The sequence below is a fragment of the Oncorhynchus mykiss genome, chromosome 9 (genome assembly GCF_057628025.1).
Source record: "Oncorhynchus mykiss isolate SJ-2025 chromosome 9, ASM5762802v1, whole genome shotgun sequence".
Taxonomy (NCBI): domain Eukaryota; kingdom Metazoa; phylum Chordata; class Actinopteri; order Salmoniformes; family Salmonidae; genus Oncorhynchus; species Oncorhynchus mykiss.
In genome coordinates, this window is record NC_143030.1 from 25,906,436 (window position 1) to 25,927,846 (window position 21,411).

At 41.7% G+C, this 21,411-nt stretch overlaps 1 protein-coding gene across 5 annotated transcripts in view; it reads right to left on the bottom strand.

Annotated features, from left to right (window-relative positions):
• kcnip4a (potassium voltage-gated channel interacting protein 4a) overlaps positions 1–21,411 on the bottom strand; it is a 278,940-nt gene that overhangs the window by 13,539 nt on the left and 243,990 nt on the right. For 4 of the 5 annotated variants that reach the window (XM_036987594.2, XM_021615143.3, XM_036987595.2 and 1 more), the window contains exon 2: positions 5,602–5,726. In XM_036987594.2, coding sequence (XP_036843489.2) covers positions 5,602–5,726 — 125 coding nt within the window. Of the gene's footprint in view, positions 1–5,601; positions 5,727–7,926; positions 8,118–21,411 lie in introns of those variants that run through there. The other variant, XM_090183838.1, reaches the window with a different exon arrangement.

Below are 21,411 nucleotides of genomic sequence, written 5' to 3' on the forward strand. Positions count from 1 at the left end.
ATTAGATAAATTTGTTACCACACACAGATGTACAAGAGAGAGTACTAGAGAGCTGTGTACCTAAACAAAAAGGTTTCTGCTCTACAGACAAAGTTTGACGTAGACAATATTTATTTGAGCCTTTGTTGTTCTGCAAAGCTACAGTACTGCTAATTAAAATGATGTTTTGTGTTCTTGTCAACCCCCCCACCTCTTGTTCACGCTGCATGAGGCCATATCGAGTAATTACACTCAGAAGGGTTACAGTATGTTGAGACATTAAAACACTTCCCTTAGCTCACCTCTATTGTCTGTTAGTCAAAATAGAGTGGAAATACAGTTTGTTCACACTATCCTCAAAAACCCAGGGACTGTTGGGACATTAGATGTCAAAACTAATTGGACTTAGTGACTAAATGTGAAAGTAATGAAGAATTTGTTCCAAACCAAAAAAATGTCCTACCTCTGCCCTTTATACAGTGCAGTAACTCGCCCGAGCACATTTGAGGAGACCATATAGGTGAAAGCATATATGCGATTCAATAACATTGCTTAATGTATCCAGTCAATCCAACGTGATGACGGCAAGTCAACAAGGGCAGGGAGAATGTAGGAAGTGTTCGGTTTGGAATCCAGCCAATTGACCCAAATTTAAGCACCTGAACAATAACATCTTTACTTCAGATCACACAACATGCCACACTTTGCTGCATGTGTTGCTTTTCATGGCGAACATACATCTAAAATTGGTAAGAGATACATTTAGAGGAGAGGGTTTGGATAAAGGCAGCGAAGACAGGTCAAGTGGGCAAGCCTGCTGAAAGAGACAACTCAAATATTTTCTATGGATTCCATCAAAAAGCTAGGCTCAAGAACTGCCAACTTCACTTTTGTCTCTTCGTCCATCTTTAAGTTTTTATTTAAAATCTATAAAGATCAACGTTTTGAAACGGAGTAGGACATTACCCTGTGCACTTCCCTATTATATTTCAGGGGGACATATCCACTGGGGAAATCTCATGGGGACACTTGTATTTCAGACTTTGATTCTCAGAGGTGTGCTACACTGTGTCCCTTGTTGCTTCTTATTTGTTGTTTAATAAACCCATTTTAATATCCTGTCAGGAGTAGCTTAGGTCAAGAAGTCCCTGAACTGAAAAGCAGGCAAAGAAACAAAGTTTGAACGAAGTAGGTCACAGGTTTTTATTTTGGCTGTTTCGTGACATGATTCAGTGAAAAGTGAAGTGTAAGGGAGCTGTAAAGGGTGTTGTGGGGTTAATCTCTGTCCTCTCTGTGGATTGTCTTACTTGTGATAGAGAGTACTAGGTAAACACTGATTCTACTGTCTACGTAAGCATGATCTATTCCTGGCTTTGAAAGTACTGTGGTGGGAAATTCCTGGTCACACTTTCAGGCTGTCACTGTAATAAATACAGCATATTTTACAGTAATTCTAATGTACCTCAGATATTTGGTCACTTGAAAATGCCATTCAATGAAAGAGCAATTTCAATGAGGGTTTTGCATAGTCATGATACTGTACCACAGGTCATGTACCACAGGTCATCTGAGGCTATGGTCATTATTGTGGACACAGCACAGTGATTACAAACATGTTTCTATCAAATGCAAAACCAAACCTTCCCTCACATTATATCATTTGGTTACCACACATTTCGAGAGATGTACAACGGAGAGAGTACTAGAGAGCTGAATCAACTTCAAACCTATTCCTTTTATACCTAAACAAATCAAGGTTTCTGCTGTACAGACACAAAGTTCGACATAGACCATTATTCTTTAAAGCCTTTGTTGTTCTGCAAAGCTACTGCTAATTAAAACTTTTGTGTTCTTGTCAACCCCCCCACTTTTTGTTCACGCTGCATGAGGCTATAGAGGAGTTACACTGAGAATGGTTACAGCACGTCTAGCACGGATATTTCACCTCTTGTCTGCTAGTCAAAATACTGTATGTTTGTGAGTCTTGCAGAGTGGAAATGCAGTGTGTTCACGCCATCCTTGAAACCCCAGGGACTGTTGGGAGATTAGAGATGTCAACGCTAATAGTACATAGCGACTAAATGTGAAAGTAATGAAGAATGGCTGGGCTCCAAACCAAATAAGGTCCTCCTCCTTTCTATCATACAATGCAAAAATCCCCAGTTGCCCATTATTTTGGATACCACGGCTAGAAGAGATCTGGCTGACCTTGAAAGAGGGGCCTCAAAGGAGCATAGTGAGTTTAAAGAGTGTGTGTCCCAGTCACCAGATCTCAACCCAATTGAACTATCAACACACACCTCGCCATAATAAAAACTGAAAGCACGAACCACCGCATTTAACCATGGAAAGGTGACTGGGAATATGGCCGAATACAAAAACAGTGTAGTTATTCTCTCCGCAAGGCAATCAAACAAGTGAAATGTCAGTATAGAGAAAAAGTGTAGTCGCAATTCAACGGCTCAGACACGAGGCGTATGTAGGCGTACACATCACGGACAAACTGAAATGGTCCACCCACACAGACTGTGTGGTGAAGAAGGTGCAACACTGCATTTCCACTCTGCAAGACTTCATACAATGCATTCGGAAAGTATTCAGACCCCTAGACTTTTTCCACATTTTGTTACGATAGCCTTATTCTTAAATGGATGAAATAAAATATCCTCAACCTACAAACAATACCCCACAATAACAAGTTTTTAGAAATGTTTGTGCACTTGTTAAAAATAAAACATAGATACCTTATTTACATAAGTATTCAGACCATTTGCTATGAGACTCGAAATTGAGCTCAGGTGCATTCTGTCTCCAGGATGCACACCTCAGGAGTTTGAAGAAATTTGGCTCGTCCCCTAAAACCCTCACAAACCTTTACAGATGCACAATTGAGAGCATCCTGTCGGGCTGTATCACCGCCTGGTACGGCAACTGCACCGCTCACAACCGCAAGGCTCTCCAGAGGGTGGGGCGGTCTGCATAGCTCATCACCGGGGCAAACTACCTGCCTTCCAGGACACCTACAGCACCCAATGTCACAGGAAGGCCAAAAAGATCATCAAGGACAACAACCATCCGAGCCACTGCCTGTTCACTCCGCTACCATCCAGAAGGTGAGGTCAGTACAGGTGCATCAGAGCTGGGACCTAGATAATAATGTTTACATATCTTGCATTACTCATCTCATATGTATATGCTGTATTTTATACCATCTATTTAATTTTGCCAATGTCATTGCTCATCCATATATTTATATGTATATATTCTTATTCCATTCCTTTACTTAGATGTGTGTGTATTAGGTAGTTGTTGTGTTAGATTACATGTTACATATTTCAGCACTGTTGGAACTAGAAGCACAAGCATTTTGCTACACTTGCAAACTTCTGCTAACCACGTGTATGTGACCAATAAAATGTTATTTGAGTAGGGAGAATCTTGAGCTGCGCCGAAACAACGTTTTCAACCACCATCAACAAAACATGGAATTTCTTGTGGAAGAATGGTGTCACATCTAGAGTTTCAGACACTTGTAGAAGCTATGCCAAGGCGCGTTCTGGCAGCTCATGGTGACCCAACGCCCTATTTAGACACTTTATGCTGGTGTTTTCTTTATTTTGGCAGTTACCAGTACATAGTCAGCAGCATTCACATTCACAACTTGAACGGGCCCGTGGTGACTCAATGTATCTGTATTCATTTGATAAGCTTGTGAGATGAACTCATCCATGACAACAAAATCATAACTGTAATTTGTGGAATGCAAAAACCAGCCGCATGTGAAATTCGTTTCAATGACTCATCCCGGCAAGATTGGGAAGAAAATGTATGGGGAAAATAAGGTTATTGACAGAGGTTTGAACAGTGGCATCTCCACTGATGGAATTGAATGTGTCACAATCTGAGATGGCAATCTTCTGCCCCATGCCGATGCCCTGGCTCTGAATTCCTGAGTAGCACCGAAGAGTTTGTCAGACGTGATGACATCTAGGTTGCAATTACCAGGAGTCTGGCATTCAAAAAGACGATATTCTACCACCCGTGGACGCTCACCCTGGAGCAGTTTGATTCGCACCCAAGTCTGATACGTCAAAGACACAGAGCCAAATTGCTTGTAATGGAGACTGTGCCAGACTACATTTGTCTGGCTAGTTTTAAATATTGCCTTTATTCTGCCCTTGTCACTGGGTTAGTGTGAACCATAGATCAGGTATTTGACTAGCACAAAGGCCGGCTGATGGCGATATTGAGTCGTTTCATCTTATCCTCCAAAGGGAATATATACATATGGCTAAACACTCGTATCTCCCGTGGGCCTATTCGTACATAAAACATTCTCCATTCAGACTGCAAAGGCGTCGATTTCCTCAACTATATTTAATGCAGCTAAGAAGTGATGGGTCTAGCTTCTGCTGAGAGAGGCCACTATTATTGAACATGCAAGACCAAAAGCCACCGTAAAAGGTACTCAGCAAAACGACGTTGCCATGAGCAGCACCGCAGATATTGAAATGAGCGAGATTCAATACATTCTCTCACAGTCACACACAGTATCTGCGCATGTGCACGGGTTCCCTTCAGGCCGTTACATAGTGGTAGTCACGGCACCAAACCACCGGAGAAGTTGATCCTCGTGCTTCAACAGCCTTAGTTGTTGCAGAAATGTACCCACTATACCGCTAACTTTCTGCATCTACGTCATATCGCTGAGCCTACCTTTAAAACCCTGGTCTTGGTTGAAGAGGAGAAAAAACAAAAAGCTCTAGGGGTAGGAAAGCGGAAGGGGTCTAACAAATCTTTTGATGGGAGATCTCATTGGGGAAAGGAGTCGGGGAGATTACAGGGTGCCAATTAACAGCCGCCTCACTCATTAGACCACTTATCAACCCCTATTTCCAGTCTCCTGTGGTGAAGGGCTAATGGGTAGAGTTGACCTCCGTCCTCCCAGGGTCTCGGGTTAGGGTCCATGGGGGCCAGGGCCATTCAGGATGCAGGTATCATAGACCGTGGCTCCCTTCTTCCATTTGTCACCAGACAATTTGGGTCAAATTCATCTCATTACGGTTCACAACAGAGGTGACGATTTCAATTGTATACATATCTCTCTAAGGATCTTTGTGTGATCTGATTGTACGTTAGTCATAAACTAGAATGGAATATATTCTAGGTATGACCTAATTGTTCCTTGAGTACTCTAGAATATTCTCGAGTGAGACATCTTCCAACTGTGATTACACTTGTGCCATTTGACAGAAGATCACACATAACATTTTTTGGTCCATTAAACCTATTGAATACTTTCAATGCCCCCCCTACAATTCCATAGACAGAGTTGAAATGCCATGAACCCAAGGTCAGGGGATAAGTTTTAAAAAAGTTTCCCCCTGCACCAATAAGAGCTCAATAAGGCAGACGAAATGAAGTTCAATAGGTCAGATCATCTTTAGAAAGGAAAAACAAGTGTAGCACACCTGGCCATAGTAGGAAAAAAATAAATAAATAGCTATCTAAGAATGGAGACACGAATTCGACTGGATGGAGGAGGACCTTAGCGGTGAGACAAAAAACACAATGCACGTTATTTCAATGGCTTTGGATGCGTGGTGAAACTGGGCCACTTACGTTCTTGAAGCCTCGGTAGAGGATCTGCAGCTCCTTGCGGTTGAATCGGGTCAAAGCCTCCAGTTGCTCCAGACCCTCGGGGCGATGGCGGACGGCGGACAGCTCCAACTCATCTTCCACGCTGTCTGGAGAGGAGGAAGAAGGAATCTGACTCATTCAGAACAATTCAACACAATTGGCTGCATTTCACCCATAAAAGCAAAGTGTGTCCTGTCCTACTTCAGTAAGTTTTGCAGTGCCACACGGCGTTCTGGAGCCCACAGAGGTCTCACAGCACTGACTCGCCCTCTAAGAACAGAGATTAGCAGTGTAGTTTACACTCGCCACGTTAACCAAAGGATTTATACGAAACAATAATGCTCTACCGTATGCTAGTTTGTGTTAAAGCAGCAAGGTTAAGGGCGTTAATGATATGAATGTCAAACACATTCTAAACATGCTAATTCTGGATCCTTAAGTAAGCACAGCACTGCAGCTATTGTGAAACCAGTTACTTCACAGGCTATTGTTATAAAATTGTAGGGATAGCATACCATTACCATAGCAGCACCATAGTTAGCCAAAGGAGTCTATAGCCACTTTGAAATGTTTGATTATTATGGGAGGAGCAAATGAGGATACGAAAAAGTATTGGAACCACCACCTGTCGAGGTTATCTGATATGATCATTTTTATCACCCATGTTGCTAATGTAATCACATGGAAATGCCATTCACGCAAAGGCCACTGTAATGTCTGAAAGGCCTACAGCCAGGTGAATCTCAGCCACAGTCTCAGGAAGGGTAGAATATAGGCTAGTAGTATACGTTCATTGTAAGTTTAGCCATACCCACTTGATGATCCCTACAATTTGATGTTATTTGATATTAGGCTTAAGGTTAGGCTTCAAGCACACTTCAAAGCCAACCAATCGAGGAAGATCTTTTCACATCCTTGCTTGGTCCCTCCACTACAAAACCAGGCAAAACCCCCAAGCACTTGGCGGTGTCCCGATCTCTCCTCATGAAATATCACAGCAGAGGTAATTAGCGTTATCGAAACCCAGGAACAAGGGCCCTCTGGCAGGGAGCCTCCTCGAGATGGGGGCCGTTGAACTCGGAGAGGCGCTTTAATGGGCCTGTAATGATGGCAGCCGCCGTCTCGGGCCTGTCAATGCCAGCGGTTGTCCTCAGAGCCGAGCACTTGAAAAGTCTCTCTTGCACACACTCACCTGAGGTATGCCAGCGTCTCACCACCTCTCATTAGCCCTGAGAGGAGTCTTGTGGACGGTGGCCAAAATGCTACGTCTCTTCTCAGTATTGGATTAACCTGCCGAAGAGCTGGTGTGTATGTGTGTCTACAAGCATCAATAGGATAGGGAAGACACTCTCATAGCTCATATGCTGCCAATTTCAGAGTTTCCCTTTGATGTTGGTGAAAACCCTATGCTCCCACTCCAAAAGAATACAGTATCTTGTGATCTGGTTTATTATGCTAATGACAAGGTGCTCGTCGTCCTCAGATCGCTATAATCAAATCCTGCCATCCCTCACACTTTCAAGTCAATTAATCACACACAAAGGCCATGGTGAGTCTGTCCAGCCCACTGAGCGTGTTGGCACCACACGGTGAGGTAAGAAACTGTGTGACGGTGATTCTTCAATAGCGCTATGGAGTCTGACTCTACAGTGAGCTGGTTGGATGATGAATGGGACACACACAGGAACACACAGAAAACCCAGATTAACGATTCACCCGTTTCTACTGACTCAGTTATGATATAGTCATAGGGTTTCAATTCATGTGTGTGTTATTTAATAGACGAAGTACAATAAACAGGTGGGTTGTATCAGACTTAGCTTAACACTTCGCCTTCAGTGTCTAACCCAGTTCATTGACATCTTCCATATTGGCACTTGCATGTCTTTTCCCATGCATCTTATTTCTCATGACATTAAGGAGCTCACTCAGTGAAGTTTGAAATTGATTTGAAAAGGGGGGGGGGATTAGACTTTGGTATTAGGCCCCACATTTTGTGTAGAATCTAAAGTAAGGATCAGGTCTCTAAAAATGTTGCCTTGGTGGTGCCTCTGGCCAGTTGCCAGCCACATAAGGACACCAGAGAACAGACTGGAGAAGTAGTGACTGCTGGCCTGAGGTTCCTTTCAAAAACCTAACTGACTGTACAACAACACCACAGAGTAAAGGGTGGGAGGTAGGATAATATTTAGGAGGAAAGAGAGGTAAAGGGGGGAAAGAAAGAAAAAGAGTGAGAGAGAAAGATGTTCTGGGAGAGAGAAAGATGTTCTGGGAGAGAGAAAGATGTTCTGAGAGAGAGAAAGTCACTTGCTTTGGCTACTGGCAGATGACTTTTTGACGGCGGAGCACGGTAAGAGCTTCATTAGTCGAGCTTTGACGCCGTGCCTGTCACCGTTCTGAGGGTAGACATAACCTAGGACAAACAGCATGGTGAGTGTAACAGTTACCCTGACAACCGACGGCTGCTGTGCATGCTGGGAGACTGAAACGGAATGGAGAGTGCAAGCTGTGGAGATGAGTGACTGTCACCAATGGCTCTCAAGACAACACTGGACGTGTGTGCATTTACGTGCCATGTGTAAACATTTAGAGTCAGCACATATATTCCTCAAAGGAAAATTAAGCATCTCAAATCTGGGCACAAATGATCAAAGAGCATGCATCTCATGACAATTTATTAGTGTGCAGATGCAGCCTATTAGACCTTGTAAAAGCAGCTTGGGCTCACGATAATTCAGTCAAGTATTGAAAAATACTGCAATGCAGCAACTTTGCTATTACAACACTGGTACATCAAAGAATCTATCCACTTCAGTATGGTACTACTGTATATTTTTTCATTTTTAACTGTATTTATTTAACTAGGTCTTTCCTCACTGTAAATCAGCTTCAGAGTTGAATGTTTACTGTATTTATATTATATCATCTGTGTATTGACTCCTGTCTGTATCCTGTTTGCACATTGTCAATTGCTGGCAATTGATTCAACTCTTATCAGTCATTTTAATCTCCTATTGCAACGTTTGCTCCATGGAAACCAGTCAGTATGTTACATGACTTATTCATATACTGTAGTATTGTGGCACTAAGTCATCACTGTAAGCGTGGCTTTGAATACAATCTGTAGCACATGACCTCAGGTTGGACTTCAAATCTCTAAACTTTTCACACACACAGTCAAGCGTATCGCTTCACAAAACACACAGGGGTCCATATTGAACTTGCCACTGTAAGCAATATTATACATGACTGACAAATGGATAATGTTCCACGTAATCCACTCTCACAACAGCATCGTGTGTCAACACAATTTCTACCCACTCAAGGGGATCCAAATGCTCAATCTTTATGATCGCTATAGCGTGTAACAAAAAACGCTAGGAACATTATCTACTTAGTGTTCTAATGGTGCCCCGCACTCAACATGAAAGTCTTTAAATAACACGTTTAAGAGTCCTCTCTTACAAGCACTAAAGTTGTTTCTACCCTCTTGCCAGAGGCAGTGCTGAAACATGTAGTTCAAGGCTTTAAGGTAAGCATAGGCATGAGACAAGCTCTCAAATGATGTCGTTCACCACTCACTTCCAACACGTGTAATTCCAAGACAGCTTTGATGTTAGATATAAAGAATAACAGCGGTGTTGCGTGTTTGTGAGGAACACACAGTGAGGACTCCGACACACTGACAGTCTGTAGATGGGAAATCTACAGAAATTCTAGAGGCGTCCCTTTATTTGGGACTTGTTCAGTAAGGGGCTACATTTAGCAGGTTGAAGTACACTATGTAAAGCTTACAATGATCTGACACGGCAGTGTGTGTGACAATGGTCAAATACAGCAGTATGTGTGAATTATGACATACAATGTATAGTTAGATTCTAGAATATACAGTGCATTCTGGAAAGTATTCAGACCCCTTTCCTTTTTCCACATTTTGTTACATTACAGCGTTATTCTAAAATGAATGCAAAAAAAAAAAATCTCAATCTATACACAATACCCCATAACGAGGCGAAAACAGGTTTTTGGAAATTCTTGCAAATGTATTTAAAAAAAATAAAAAAAAACAGGAATACCATATTTACATATGTATTCAGGCCCTTTGCTATGAGACTCGAAATTTAGCTCAGGTGCATCCTGTTTCCATTGATCATCCTTATGTTTCAAATATTTTTTATTAAACACACACAAGAATGGTGTATAAGGTATACAAGACAGGTATACAATTCTTATCTAAAGATACAAGAGCATAAAGGAACAACAAGACCCATAAACCTGGGTGCAGAACAAATCATACACAACACGACATACAAAACAAGGACAAGTAGAAAGAAAGAGGGAAGATGTCCCCCCTATCCCCCCCCCCCTTATTCCCCCAAACCCCCCCCCCCCCCCCCCAAACTGCTCGGGTGGCAGGGCCAGCACACGCTGCCCAAAGGTAGATTAAAATATTACAATTGAGAGTGCGTTAATAAGTACAAATTCACAGCGCCGACTCGTCCAAGTAGGAGAGGAAAGGCTGCCAGATTTGATCAAATGTTGATAATCTATTGTTCAGAATATATCTAATTCTTTCTAAGTGTACAGTATTTGCCAATTCACTGAGCCATAATTTGGTAGAGGGCGCTTCCCTCCTCTTCCAAAACAACAAGATTAGTTTTTTTGCCGAGATGAGACCGTACGAGATGAGTTGTTTTTGGGGGTTGGTTAATCCGTTTAGGGACTCAGATACTCCCAGGATTATCAGAAGCGGGTCTGGATCTATTGAAGTCTCCAAAACTTCAGAGAGGATCCCAAAAATTCCACTCCAATAATCATGCAAGCTAGAGCATAGGGCAAAGCAGTGGAGTAGTGTACCCTGCGTAGCCTGACATTTATCACATGTAGGGGATGTCTCAGGAAATATCCTATGCAGTTTAGTTTTGGAATAGTGTAATCTGTGTAATACCTTGAACCATTGATCATCCTTGAGATGTTTATACAACTTTATGGGAGTCCACCTGTGGTAAATTCAATTGATTGGACATGATTTGAAAAGGCACACACCTGTCTATATAAGGTCCCACATTTGACAGTGCTCTAGAGTTCCTTTGAGGAGATGGGAGAACCTTCCAGAGGCACAACCATCTCCGCAGCACTCCAACAATCAGGCCTTTATGGTAGAGTGGCGAGATGGAAGCCACTCCTCAGTAAAAGGCACGACAGCCCGCTTGGATTTTGAAAAAAGGCACCTAAAGAACTCTCAGACCATGAGAAACAAGATTATCTGGTCTGATGAAACCAAGATTGAACTCTTTGGACTGAATGCCAAGCTTCATGTCTGGAGGAAACCTGGCACCATCGCTACGATGAAGCATGGTGGTGGCAGCATCATGCTGTGGAGATGTTTTTCTGCGCAGGGACTGGGAGACGAGGGAGAGATGACCGGACCAAAGTACAGAGAGATCCTTGATTAAAACTTGCTTCTTCAAAGTAGCCACCTATTGCCTTGATGACAGCCTTGGACATTCTTGGAATTATCTCATCCAGCTTCACCTGGAATGCTTTTCCAACAGTCTTGAAGGCACCCATAACCAGCATGGCTACCACAGCATTCTGCAGCTATACACCATCCCATCTGGTTTGGGCTTAGTGGAACTATCATTTGTTTTTCAACAGGACAATGACCCAACACAACTCCAGGCGGTGTAAGGGCTATTTTACCAAGGAGAGTGATGGAGTGCTGCATTAGATGACCTGGCCTCCACAATCTCCCGACCTCAACTGAGATGGTTTGAGATGAGTCAGACCGCAGAGTGAAGGAAAAGCAGCCAACAAGTGTTCAGCATATGTGGGAACTCCTTCAAGACTGTTGGAAACACATTCCAGGTGAAGCTGGTTGAGAGAATGCCAAGAGTGTGCAAAGCTGTCATCAAGGCAAAGGGCGGCTAATTGAAGAATCTCAAACATAAAATATATTTTGATTTGTTTAAACACTTTTTTTGATTGCTACATGATTCCATATGTGTTATTTCATAGTTTTGATGTCTTCACTATTATTCTACCATGTAGAAAATAGTAAAAATAAAGAAAAACCTTGGAATGAGTAGGTGTGTCCAAACTTTTGACTGGTACTGTATTTTTTATATTTAACAAATGTGCAAAAATGTTTATTTTTCATTATAGGGTATTTTGTGTAGAAAAACAAATTGTATCAATTCTAGAATAAGGCTGTAACGTAGCAAAATGTGGAAAAAGTCCAGGGGTCTGAATAGTTTCTGAATGCACTGTAAATATAGAAGCTGATTAATGACATTAATCTGGTTCGTTCTTCGAGACAATATCCATCCAGGCCAATAACCTGTATGAGCTATGTCACAGACAATCTCGCAGACACAATCGCCTCCTCCTCTAGCATGATGTCAGACAATTTTATTGACAATACGGTCAGATGTCTTGCGTTTGTCATCCATTCTTGTTACCACACTGACACACACCCTTCTGCTGACTGGCAAGGAGAAGTCTGTGCGTCCTCGCTAAAGACAAAGCGTGTTGGCAGTTCTTTGGAGAGCAGACATTTATGTGGAATGATTAAGGTAGTGCAGTGACAAGCCTTTAGTACCTCAGTGTTTCAACTAGAAATGTTTTAAGCAGTGGTGGCAAGGGTATCGCATTGCTACTAGCGTTAGCACAATGACATGCTAGCTGTTCTCATAGACTTCCAGTCATTGAGCCAACAACTATCCATTTTAAAGTGCGTCTAGGCAGAAATATATATATATACTGCATATACAACGTTTTTGCAGCTGCTAAATGAATCTAGGGGAAACACTGAGTAGCTCCACTAAGAGCTAAAGGGAATAAGCAAAGGAAGTAATGTGACTACTGTGGCCAGTATTGACGACATTCAACAATAAGGTTTGTCTGAAGTGAATGCGCTTATACAAACATATAATTGCATGTTTTGTTATTTTCTGGAGCTGTGCACTAAGGGAATAAGTGTCTGACTTGAGAAATGGCAGACAACAGTGGAATTAATGTAGGGTCTGAGTGACGCGGCCCTTAATCAAAGAGGAAAAGAGCATGCAGCCAGTGTGTCTGGAGGAATACATGCCCTTTGTTCCTTTATTGACTAAATGGATGTGATATGTAATATGTAGGGGACAGCTTTGACTAGGAGTTGGCAGGGGTCACAGGGACTGCTTCTTTACCACTGCTCCAGTGAATTGTCGTGCCAAGTTCATAGTGTGACATACAGTATTAATGATACGCAAAGGTTGGGCGTTGTTGTCCGAACCAAGACACTGTTGTAATACGGACAAACTGGGGACCCAGCATTTTTAAATCATAACGCAGCATAAAAACACAACATGCACACTGCTGTCATTTCATACTTTTGGCTTCTGTAAAAAAGTGAACAAAACCTAGAACAGTTAGTTAACAAATAGATTGATACAGTGTTACAGGAATGGTAGGTTGTTAAGTGCAAAGCTCATCAAAATGTTGGGAGCATTTTACTTTGATCCAGCCTCATCAATAAAGTGGTTGCCTTAAATATTTTGCCCTCGAGGCAAAATGAGGAATGAGTTCCGATCCCGGCAATGGTTTAAGAAAGGCAATAAATGCCCCAGCAAAACAATTACCAGGGGATGCTATTGCTTTGCGGCCAGACAAACACAAAGTATACAGTTATGCTAAAAGACAAAAAGGATGCCAGAATAGCGCTATTCCCTACAGACTGACTTCGGACACATCAAATCCCAACTGCTCAATTTCATAAAAGTATGACATTCACAAGTCATTTTTCCTACAGTAGAGCTAACGGTTACAATTACACTCACTGCCATTAATATGATATATGGCCTGAAAAACATGGTTTAATTATTTGATAGATTAATAGTATGTATAAACTCAATTGCCTTTGTTTGAGTAGACAAATAGTTAGACATAGTTGTGAATACTTATAATCAATTCATAGTTAAATAGCATTTTTCTGCTGAAACAAACAATTTCATGATTTCTGCTGCTGTGCTTGTGTAGGTCCTATTGTTTTGTTAAAAGGTGAAAGGTAGGGTTACCATAGTTCTGAGGGGCCACGTGCTGACGTTATTCAGTACACATACAATCCATTGTTTTGCTGACTGAAAGTTCCCTCACATACAGTAGCGTATCTTATAAAGTATCAGCAGTTCATTTTTGCAGTTCATTGCTTACATTTAAGCAGACCATATATTTTTCCACAGATGACTTACAAGCTGAGATGCAGTATACCAAAGGCATGACAAAGTCCAGATCAGGGAATCGTCCTGAACCTTTCCACGATGAAGAGTATTCTGGGTGAATGTCCTATTATCAGAACAGACCATGTATCATGAAGAGGAAACATAATTCCCTTCCAACTTTTCAATCTTAACATCCCTCATGTAAAGCTCTGACCTTCTCATGACTTGCATCAAACCTCATAGGTTACCCTCCCCTAACATCCCTTACAAATATCCCCCAATAGTCCAATATTACTGGATCATCAAACAGAGATAAACTTCAGTTAGGACTTACAGTGCTCTGTTCAGAAAGCCTTTGTTTCTCATGCCTGTCAAGGTCTTACCCTGGCATGAGTTAGCGTCAGATCCCAGACATTATGTTCGCTCTGTGGCGTCAGGAAGCCGGGATAAAAAAAACAGGCCACCACTCAGAGGACCTACAACTTATCATCCGGCGACACACCTGCTAGTGTTACAGGCAATCACACTCGTATGTCATAAGATCCTTTTCGTAGGTCTGTGGATCTCTTAACCGTGCCTGGAATGTCGTTTCATTACTGTAGATGACAGGTTCACCGTAATTATCGTAACCCGTGTTGACCTGAGGATATCCAGGCCTTGTTTGGTGATAATGCGGTCCGGTCGTTAACCAGAGGAAAGGAAACTGCTCTTGGGTGACGAGAAACCCAGTTGAATAATTGAGTAGAGTCATTAACAGGTGACCATACTATACCATATAGTGTCCACTACAAACACAGAGGTTACATTAGCTAGCTGCTGGGAGGATGTCATGTAATTTTTTTTACCCCATATCGTTTTTCGTTGGCTACAGCTAGAGATGCGGGTGCTATTTGGTTAGCTAGCAAGAAATGTCAATAACTTTGCTAGGTAGCTATGCTGAACTTGAACAACTTATCCACAGTTAGCATATATCTTAGTTGTCAAACAAATTCATTTGGCATTGATAAAATGGACGGGCAGGCAGGCAAGTACCCACTCAGTTGACAAAATGTGTGTTGGGACAAGCATGCTTTGGCAGGCAAGCTGCAGAAGGGCGAGCAGGCTACTATTCCCCATTGTATATCAGTGCAATTTTGAAAAAGTTTGAGGGTTTATCTACTGTTCCCTCGTTAGACTTTAGCTCATCTCACTCTGGCTAACATTAGTTGTTGATTTTGTTGTTGTTGATGTGCATAGGCAACTGGGGGAGAGAGCCTACCTCCATGGTTCTTTGATCAATAGGATTGTAAAGTTCCCCAAAGGTAAGAGGACCCATGGTATTTACATATTTACAGAAATCCATTCAGGTGCATTTTGTGGCTTTTGCCGAATGCTTTCTAATGATCTAAAGTCGTGCTGTTGCTACTGCCTATAAACACACAGTCCAGTTCAAAGTGAATGATGGCAGGCCCATGTGGCAAATGGTTTATTTGCATATAGGCCGACTGTAGCTCAGATTGGCTATGGCGCACCGGTCTGTGTAAAGTACAGTCCTATGCAAGACAGGTGTTTTTATTAGTATTTATTTACTGCAGTGTCTATTAATTGTCCAAACACACGGCCGCTTTCCCACTCTATATTGCTATAAGATTTTCACAAATGCCTTACTCCACGTCAGGGGTTCCCAAACATTCTTTCACTCAGGCCCATCTACCAGCATTGGGAAACATCCTGGGGCACCATGTCTATTTCTATGGACACTGTTCATGATTCAAACTGTTCACACACTTGTTGGTTTCGATTTAGAGAATATTTTGTCATGAGCTGCAGATACATTTTTGCAAGTTTAAAGCTCATTAGCTTGCAACTCTATACATTTTGTCATGTCTAATGTGTATTAATGTGATATGAGTGACTAGCATTACAACAACAAAAACATCGATAGGCTAACAAAACGTAGCTCAAGAAAAGTTTGCTGACATGGGCTGGTTGATCTGGACATTTCTGACAAGTTATAAATAGCTCTCTAAGGTTTGCAATGACTGACATGACAAGAGGAAAACTGATGATGTACTGGCCAATTTTGAAATTGCACCTTGTGCATTATACTATTACAACGTTCAAGTCCTTGCCGATGACAAGCATTCCCATAACATGATTTAGCCACCACCATGCTTGAAAATATGAAGAGTGGTACTCAGTGATGTGTTAGCCCCAAACATAAATCTTTGTATTCAGGACATACATTTCTTTTCATTGCCAAATTGTTTACAGTTTTATTTTAGTGACTTATGCCTTCCTTTTTTTTCACCCTGTCATTTAGTATTGTGGAGTAACTAAAATGTTGTTGATACATCCTCAGTTTTCTCCAATCACAGCCATTAAACTCCGAATTTTTTTTAAAGTCACCATTGGCCTCATGGTGAAATCCCTGACCGGTTTCCTTCCTATACGGCAACTGAGTTAGGAAGGACACCTGTATTTTCGTATTGAATGGGTGCATTGATACACCATCCTAAGTGTCATTAATAACTGCACCATGCACAAAGGGATATTCATTGTCTGCTTTTTTAGGTGCCCTTCTTTGCAAGGCATTAGAAAACGTCCCTCGTCTTTGTGGTCCTTTTGTTAAATGAAAAAGTCATGTTAAACACTATTAATGCACACAGAGTGAGTCCATGCAACTTATCTTTTGACTTAGGCACATTTTTACGACTGAACTTATTTAAACTTGCCATAACAAAGTGGTTGAATTACTTAACTTAAGACATTTCAGCATTTCATTATTAATTCATTTGTAAAAAATTCTAAAAACAAAATTCTACTTTGACATTATGGGGTATTGTGTGTAGACCAGTAACAACATCTAAATTGTATGTATTTTAAATTCAGGCTGTAACAACAAAATGTGGAAAAAGTCAAGAGGTGTGAACACTTTCGGAAGCCACTGTACATGAAGAGAACAAACGGGCATAGGGCAGGTCAGTATCAATTATTTCTCCTTCCTGGTTGCTTGTTGCACTAAGAGTGAAAAGGAAGCCTGGTCGGTACAAACCATGTGTTGTGATCTCTCGACATACGACACACCACAGCACACTATAGTTGACACACTGAACCCTGAGCCAAACTCTAAACTGATCTTATCTCCACCTCAACCATCTCCTTATTTAGTCTCCATTGGGACCTGGCAAGACAACAGAAGACCGAAGCAAGAGTCTCGTATTCATAGTAGGCAAAGCAACATTCTGCCATTGTTCACTTCTAAAGAAATGTATAAAAGTTTATTGAAAAGTCACTCCACCTGTCAGTGGTGCGATATGTGACAAATGTCAATGAGTGTGAAAGTGTTCTACGGGCATTGAACATGTCAGGATGGCCAACATCACAACAGTCTGGGGAAGGTTATTGCAAGAGAGTGTTATTGGACCGGCAGTCGCAAGGTATTGATGTACAGTACCAGTAAAGAATTTGGACACACCTACTCATTCAAGGATTTTTCTTTATTTTTACTATTTTTCTAAATTATAGAATAATAATAATTTTTAAAAAACTATTAAATAACACATATGGAATCATGTAGTAAACAAAAAACTTTTAAACAAATCAAAAAATGATTTATATTTGAGATTCTTCAAAGTAGCCACCCTTTGCCTTGATGACAGCTTTGCACTCTCTTGGCATTCTCTCAATCAGCTTCATGAGGTAGTCACCTGGAATGCATATGTATTAACAGGTGTGCCTTGTTAAATGTTAGTTTGTGGAATTTCCTTCTTAATGCGTTTGAGCCAATCAGTTGTGTTATGACAAGGTAGGGGTGGTATACAGAAGATATTCCTATTTGGTAAAAGACCAAGTCCATATTATGGCAAGAACATCTCAAATAAGCAAAAAGAAGCGACAGTCCATCATTACTTTAAGACATGGAGGTCAGTCAATGCTGAAAATGTCAAGAACTTTGAAAGTTTCTTCAAGTGCAATCGCAAAAACCATCAAGCACTAGGATGAAACTGGCCACCACAGGAAAGGAAGACCCAAAGTTACCTCTGCTGCAGAGGATAAGTTCGTTACCAGCCTCAGAAAATGCAGCCCAAATAAATGCTTCACAGAGTTCAAGTAACAGACACATCTCAACATCAACTGTTCAGAAGAGATTGCGTGAAATCGGGCCTTCAGGGTGAAATTGCTGCAAAGAAACCACTACTAAAAAACACCAATAATAAGAAGAGACTTGCTTGGGCCAAGAAACACGAGCAATGTACATTAGACCAGTGGAAATATATCCTTTTGTCTGATGAGTCCAAATGGCTATTTTTGGTTCCAACCGCAGTGTCTTTGTAAGGTGCAGAGTAGGTGAGTGGATGATCTCGGCATGTGTGGTTCCCACAGTGAAGCATGTAGAAAGAGGTGTGATGGTGCTCTGCTGGTGACATTGTCTGATTTATTTATTTAGAAGTCAAGGCACACTTAACCAGCATGGCTACCACAGCATTTTGCAGTGATACGCAAAGCCATCTGGTTCGCGCTCAGCGGGGCTATCATTTGTTTTTCAACAGGACAATGACCCAACACACCCCCAGGCTATGTAAGGGTTATTTGACCAAGAAGGAGAGTGATGAGTGCTGCAACAGATGACCTGGCCTCCACAATCATCCGCAGAGTGAAGGAAAAGCAGCCAACAAGTGCTCAGTATATGTGGGAACTCCTTCAAGACTATTGGAAAGGCATTCCAGGTGAAGCTGGTTGAGAGACTTCCAAGAGTGTGCAAAGCTGTCATCAAGCCAAAGGGTGGCTACTTCAAAGAATCTCACATTTAAAATATATTTTGATTTGTTTAACACCCTGCAATGAGTAGGTGTGTCCAAACTTTTGACTGGTACTATATATGCATATATACAGTGCCTTGCGAAAGTATTCGGCCCCCTTGAACTTTGCGACCTTTTGCCACATTTCAGGCTTCAAACATAAAGATATAAAACTGTATTTTTTTGTGAAGAATCAACAACAAGTGGGACACAATCATGAAGTGGAACGACATTTATTGGATATTTCAAACTTTTTTAACAAATCAAAAACTGAAAAATTGGGCGTGCAAAATTATTCAGCCCCTTTACTTTCAGTGCAGCAAACTCTCTCCAGAAGTTCAGTGAGGATCTCTGAATGACCCAATGTTGACCTAAATGACTAATGATGATAAATACAATCCACCTGTGTGTAATCAAGTATCCGTATAAATGCACCTGCACTGTGATAGTCTCAGAGGTCCGTTAAAAGCGCAGAGAGCATCATGAAGAACAAGGAACACACCAGGCAGGTCCGAGATACTGTTGTGAAGAAGTTTAAAGCCGGATTTGGATACAAAAAGATTTCCCAAGCTTTAAACATCCCAAGGAGCACTGTGCAAACGATAATATTGAAATGGAAGGAGTATCAGACCACTGCAAATCTACCAAGACCTGGCCGTCCCTCTAAACTTTCAGCTCATACAAGGAGAAGACTGATCAGAGATGCAGCCAAGAGGCCCATGATCACTCTGGATGAACTGCAGAGATCTACAGCTGAGGTGGGAGACTCTGTCCATAGGACAACAATCAGTCGTATATTGCACAAATCTGGCCTTTAAGGAAGAGTGGCAAATAGAAAGCCATTTCTTAAAGATATCCATAAAAAGTGTCGTTTAAAGTTTGCCACAAGCCACCTGGGAGACACACCAAACATGTGGAAGAAGGTGCTCAGATGAAACCAAAATTGAAACCAAAATTGAACTTTTTGGCAACAATGCAAAACGTTATGTTTGGCGTAAAAGCAACACAGCTCATCACACTGAACACACAATCCCCACTGTCAAACATGGTGGTGGCAGCATCATGGTTTGGGCCTGCTTTTCTTCAGCAGGGACAGGGAAGATGGTTAAAATTGATGGGAAGATGGATGGAGCCAAATACAGGACCATTCTGGAAGAATCTGCAAAAGACCTGAGACTGGGACGGAGATTTTTCTTCCAACAAGACAATGATCCAAAACATAAAGCAAAATCTACAATGGAATGGTTCAAAAATAAACATATCCAGGTGTTAGAATGGCCAAGTCAAAGTCCAGACCTGAATCCAATCGAGAATCTGTGGAAAGAACTGAAAACTGCTGTTCACAAATGCTCTCCATCCAACCTCACTGAGCTCGAGCTGTTTTGCAAGGAGGAATGTCTCAGTCTCTCGATGTGCAAAACTGATAGAGACATACCCCAAGCGACTTACAGCTGTAATCGCAGCAAAAGGTGGCGCTACAAAGTATTAACTTAAGGGGGCTGAATAATTTTGCACGCCCAATTTCTCAGTTTTTGATTTGTTAAAAAAGTTTGAAATATCCAATAAATGTCGTTCCACTTCATGATTGTGTCCCACTTGTTGTTGATTCTTCACAAAAAATTACAGTTTTATATCTTTATGTTTGAAGCCTGAAATGTGGCAAAAGGTCGCAAAGTTCAAGGGGGCCGAATACTTTCGCAAGGCACTGTATGTGTGTGACAGGGAGAACAATGTAACCCAAGTGAGAATGCAGGATGTACTATGGATTTCAAAATTGCAACCCAAGTTCCAATATTGGCGGGAGCATATTTTCTTCAATTCTGCTTTCCGGGAGGCAGTCAGTAGGTGTCTGCTATAACACCAATCAATCCACATGTTCTTTCAGAGTTGAAATGAGGATGAACAGACTATTCCTTAGCAGATGGTAATGAACTGAAATTACACAGCGAGAGACAGAGTGTGACTGCAAACGGGTGAGTCCTGCTGTCTGGGCAATGGTAGATTTAATAGGTTTAGGTTCAGTCCTGTGGAAGAGGTTGACCAGCATGAGATCAGTTTGACCTGCTCTCCCGCCATTTTACCGACATCACCTGCTTTTCCCAGCACATTCCTGAGATTTTGGAAAGCCGGATCTGATCGCCCCCAGATTGACAGTTAGTACAGCAGTTCTGGCGGCTTCATAATTAGCCACTCAGAAGCACATCTGCTCATGTTTGGGGATGAGCCTCACTAACTTTCCACTTTTTTTCCCTCCAGAATTTGAAAAGAGGCAAAATCATGTCAGGTAAGGCTTAGTAAATAATATCAAAATGATGGTGATTAGGCGCGAAGCCAAATCTGGTGGAGAGGCTTGAAATGATTTGAACCCACATAGGCGCCGAGAGAAGTGGTGTTCAACTGTTGCACCCATAAATATTTCAAGCACCTGCTTCTCAGTCAGATGGAGAAATGGTGCTGGTGAGCCCCAAGGGGATGGAGATCTGTCTTTCAGACTGACAGACAACTGTAGCTTTGGTTGGTGAGGTTTCACGTTTGAAATTTGATACAATCCTCTGGCACCAGAATAACATTTCTGTTCATCTCCATCCGCCAAACTTCAACAAATGCCTCATCATTACAATCCAGGACGCGAAAGTGGACACACCTTCACTTATAACCTGGCCCAAGCGCATTTTAGAGTCAAGACTATGAAGCTCGTTTCCAAATGTGATTATGAAGCAGCAACATCCAGGTACGGTCAGAGACAGAAATGTGTACACCCACCACAGGCAACACGTGCCATCATTTCAGTCAGGGAATATCAGAGCGCT